The sequence below is a fragment of the Antrostomus carolinensis genome, unplaced genomic scaffold (assembly GCF_000700745.2).
Source record: "Antrostomus carolinensis isolate BGI_N321 unplaced genomic scaffold, ASM70074v2 scaffold6062, whole genome shotgun sequence".
NCBI lineage: Eukaryota > Metazoa > Chordata > Aves > Caprimulgiformes > Caprimulgidae > Antrostomus > Antrostomus carolinensis.
The window spans coordinates 11,964-16,661 of NW_010297460.1; the positions used below are offsets into that span (position 1 = coordinate 11,964).

Sequence of the window (4,698 nt, forward strand, 5' to 3'; positions counted from 1 at the left end):
CAAAATCAGTTATCAGAGCCTTTTCCCCCCCACAAACAGGTAGTAGGAACAACAGGCTGGCATTTCAGATGTGTTTGAACTGCCTTGAGCCCCTGCACTTTGACTGGCAGTCCCTCTGTCTGTGTCAGCCTCTATAGCTACATCTCTTCAAGTATCCTGCCAGGGCTTGTGCTCGGGACTTCCTGAAATACTTTCCTGCCATTCCCTTTCAAGCCTTTCTCTTGCACAGCAACTCCTATTCCAAATGCAGAGCTGCTGCAGAAGCTGAGGGGCTGAAGTCTTCTGACGTGCATTATTTCTACTGCAGGGACTTTTACTTGCTGACACATGTTGTTTGGATTTCTTGAATAGTCAGGAGCAGAGCTGAGTAGTTTTCTTTCTCGCTGAGCTCTTAAGCACCTTTTATTTGCCAGTATCTTTGCAGAGTCAGGGCTGTGAGTAGTAAAACACAGGAGTATGTGTAAGTTATACCTCTTTGTGTCACGAGACACTCAGGGACACTCCTCTTTTGTCCAAGCAAGTTTCCTGCTAAATGACACCTTGACCTTTGCACTCAGTCTGTGTAAAACAGTGGCATTTGCGGTCTTCCCTAGCCCTCAGGAGTCCAGGCTGATCCAATCAATGTCAAGTGCTGTGAGCTGGAGTCTACCCAGTTACACTCTCTGGTTGAGAATGAACATCATGTTGCAGATGTTAGTTTGGTACCTTGGGTTTCCTGCCTCCCATCTCCACTTCAAATTTGTCTTTCTGCCTTTCCTGTGCTTCCACTTATGCATTTTTTTTGTCTGTTTGGGATTTTTTGTTGTTGTTGACTGTTGCATTGGCACTTCTGGAAAAGTGGGAAACTCCTAGGTTTTTCTCAAGAGGATTTCTCACTATTTTGAACTATTGACTCTCCCTTGTCTCATCTCTCTGTACTTCTCCCCCCTCTTCCCCTGAACTCTCATTTCATTACATTTTTCAGAGACAGACATTTATAAATTGTGTGACACTTGAGTATTGAATGTTTTTGCACTACTAACCCACTACTGCTCCAAAGTAGAAGGAAAGGAGAGAGAGAAGGACTGTTTTTTTTTTTTTTTTCCAGGACTTTTACTGGGGAAAGTTCCTAATCTGTAAAACTTCCTCCTGACTTTTTGCTCAATGTTGCAGACATTCATTTGCCTTTATCACTGCATTCAAAACAGAAAGGTAGAGTAGCAACAGAACATCCCAGTAGCTGAAATGGGACCAGAATAAACATCCCAGCTTCCCTGGACTAAAGAAACCAATAAATTGCTTTACCCTTTACAAATGAAAATAAGAGGCAATATTTTACTTTCTCTTACGAGTACACAAAGTAGAACATTTCAATGAACCATCCAGTTAAGTAGAAAAGTGGAGATGTCTCATGAGGAGTGCCTTTCCCCACCATCCACCCCACAGCTGTTAGGACCTCTATAAAAGGGCACTAAGAAGTTCAACTTAAATGTCTCACAGACATTGCTGTTTGCTTGAACTTTAAACAACACATAGAAAAGAGAAAGACAATTCAGGGCAAATAATCTGACTGGATTGCTGAGCCAGACACTGCTCACAACAGCATTCTGAATTTTATTGAGTAAACCTTTCATTTCCAAGCAAAAAACTACCCCGCACCAAGCAGAGAGCATTGCTTACAGCTCAGAGGACACAGAAACCACTGGTGAAGTAGAAGAAGCTTTCCCAATGTGTAGGTAATTTCTCATAATCACTATATGCAAAAAGGGAGAGCTGAGTTGAATTTATTCTCTTCTTCCCCCTTCCACCTGACACACACATTTTTTTTTTGATGCCTGGGCAATGGCAAGTTTCTCTCTGCCTGTCCATCTCGGACTGAAACCACTGTCTGTCATTTCTTCTTTCCTCCCTCTGCCTCTTAGCTCACTTGTAGTTTTCCTCTTCCACCAGAGCAAAACAAGATCAATCTGCTGACTCCTGGCACCTAGCTGAGTGAACGAGGCTCATACTGTACTTAGCAGAGCAACCCTGCTGAGGAAAGTGGAATGGAGGAGCAGCTTTCCTTTCTTATATCACACACACAACTTAAACTGCAAACCCAAACAAGGCAAAAAGTAGCTAGACTACAGCTTTCTCGTGACTGATACCAACTATCCCTGTGATCAGCTTTAAAAGGACAGGTTCCTTTGGTATTTTTTCTGCAAGCTTTGATTTGCATGTGTGAAAACTTCCATTTTCCTAACTCCTGTCCAGGCACTGTGACCACTCTGAAGGGGCCACATGTCAGAATTTACATTGTCAAAACCATATATTTCAATCCTTTGGATTACTGCAACCCCACATAGCATTACTCATGGAGAACATCAGGCAAAGGGCTGTACAAAGACTAATGGTTATTAGAGCAAATCTAACTGCCAGGTGCTTAACAAAAAGCCTAGCCCCATAGTCTGGCACTTTTGCAGCCGTACAATTAGAGGTCAGTGTAAACCTTCTGGAAATGGAGCCCTGGGAAATGAATGCACTCTGTAAAATAAAAGCATAAGAGAGCATGTGTTAGTGATTGTGCTGGGAGAGCAGTAGCTCTAGGTTTAGTAAGAGTTTTATAAATGTTGAGCGTTTAGGCTCCCATTTCACATCTCACATCAACTGACCGTGATGAAAAAAAAAAAAGACCCTCAAGCCTGTTGCATCAGAATAATTGCTAAATTAATACAGGATTACATTCTAGCGTGCTACAGAGGTAATGAGATAAAACCATTCTAAATATACTCCCACTCAGTTACAGATCCCGGCCGCTCCCTCTCTTAGTGCTTCTCCATTAAAAACATGGGATGAAATATTGCCCACTTTGGAGCCGGTGACAAAGCACTAGGATACACAAGATTTCAGTCATAGTTGAGGCTAAAAGCTGTATAAATAAATCAGGTTCTTCTCTTATCTAAAATGAGCATTTGATTATGCTGCAAGAAGACAGAGGATCTGCTAGTGCTGCAGAGTCCCTTCCCAGTCGTTGTGCCCAGGGAAACTTCTAGTGCAGCCACAGCAGAAGCTCGGAAAAGACTTGCTGTAATGACAGCATCATCTCCTTAAAAGCTTTAAGTCATGCTGAGAAAGTCCTCTCCCCTCCCATGGCCTAACTGCAGCCGGGCCACTAGACTTCCCAGGAGAGCAACACCACCTTGGACTATAAATTTCTGCAGGCAATCATCCTGTTCTGGCTCAATGTTGTTAGTGTAGTTCTGGGCTGTTTGTGAGGATGATTCTGCCAGGTAAAACTTTGAGGAAGGACTGATATGTGAATATAAAATATAGTTAGGTTTATTCATTTATTTTCTGTATTAAGAATTAGATTTTAGAAAATAAGCTTAGCTTCATTTTGTCTCTGTGTTAGGTGGGAAACTTTAAGTTTAGATTGTTTTGTCTGTGTTAAGCGGGAAACTTTTACAATAACTAACAAGCTGTTCCACACTATCAGCAAAGGCCTTGCGGTGCCTGGTATGTGAGGAGTCTGGAGCAAGATAAGAAGGAACTGGTATGCAACACCTGCAGTCTGAAGCAAAAAGCTGGCTTTATTTTGTCTAGAGGTCTACAAGGGTGCTAACAAGCATCAACAGGAGGCAGTGCGCAAGCGTGAATGGGAGTGAGCTTATGTTAAAAATTTTTTTGAACTAATTAGCTTAACCCATCCTAAATTTAATGAATATGTATGTGTGTGTACTTTAAATAATGCCTTTGTAAAAGAGTGGGGTGCGCAGGGCCTTTATGGAGCGATCCACCCTATCGCCCGCCGACGAATAAAACATACCTGCTTTATAACTCTCTACGAGTTGTAAGATTTGATTCCACAGATCAGGACGGCTCTGAGATCTAGGACTGCACCAGGGTCACACACATTATCTTAAAAAGTAGCAGTAAAAGCAAGTCAAGGCTGAGGTAGCTCAGGAGAGCAACCTTGAGAGTTCAGATTTGGACCAGAAAGATGTGCATTCTAAATATGATCCCACACCACAGATGCTGAAACAGAGCCAGAGCTGAAGTTAGAAGAGGCAGAGTAAGTCCCAGCCGAGGTACATAAAAAGATGTGTCGGAACTGTAAGTAATGTATTAGAAGAGCTGCAATGTGGACAAGGTCAAAGGGCAGAAAGTAGGTGTGAACACAGCTCTGTGCACACATGCAGTGGGTGGAGAGAGATCATTCATCACATTGAAGACAGGAGCATGCAGTGCCTGGATGTTCGGTAGACTTGGGTTAACACTTTTATAAATAGCCAGTCACCAGCACATGCATAGCTAAAGCTGCTCCCCCTGTGAACTTTAAAATAGTCACACCTGAAGGAAGCTTCAGGCCCTTGCTAGCAGTGGGAAAGATTTCTCTTTAAAAAAACCCCGAAAACCAAAAAGAACCAAGTTGAACAGTGGCTCCAAAAATATGGTAGGTAATGCAACATAGACATCTATAGCACTGTAATTAGCACTTGACAATACAGCCATTGGAAAACATCTTCTGTTTTCCCAGGCTTAAAATATTGTTCCCCTGCCTGTGCAGCCAGCACCTCCCAGGCGCAGCGTCAGCATCCACACAGCCTCTCACTACTCCTTTCAGCACTCTTCTTAGGACGCCCATAAGTTCTCCTGCTTTCTTTTCTGCTGCCCTTGCAGAGTTCCAGGGTAAGACTGAGATGAAAATCCTGGAAGGGGACATCCGAGATGTGGCATTCC

The 4,698-nt window shown here is 43.0% G+C and overlaps 1 protein-coding gene across 1 annotated transcript in view; it reads left to right on the forward strand.

Annotated features, from left to right (window-relative positions):
• Window positions 1-4,698, forward strand: part of LOC104520429 (3 beta-hydroxysteroid dehydrogenase/Delta 5-->4-isomerase-like) — an 11,116-nt gene that overhangs the window by 1,839 nt on the left and 4,579 nt on the right. Inside the window, exon 2 of the mRNA XM_010162119.1 lies at window positions 4,639-4,698. This exon is cut by the window's right edge and continues 96 nt beyond it. Coding sequence (XP_010160421.1) covers window positions 4,639-4,698 — 60 coding nt within the window. The remainder of the gene's footprint in view (window positions 1-4,638) is intronic.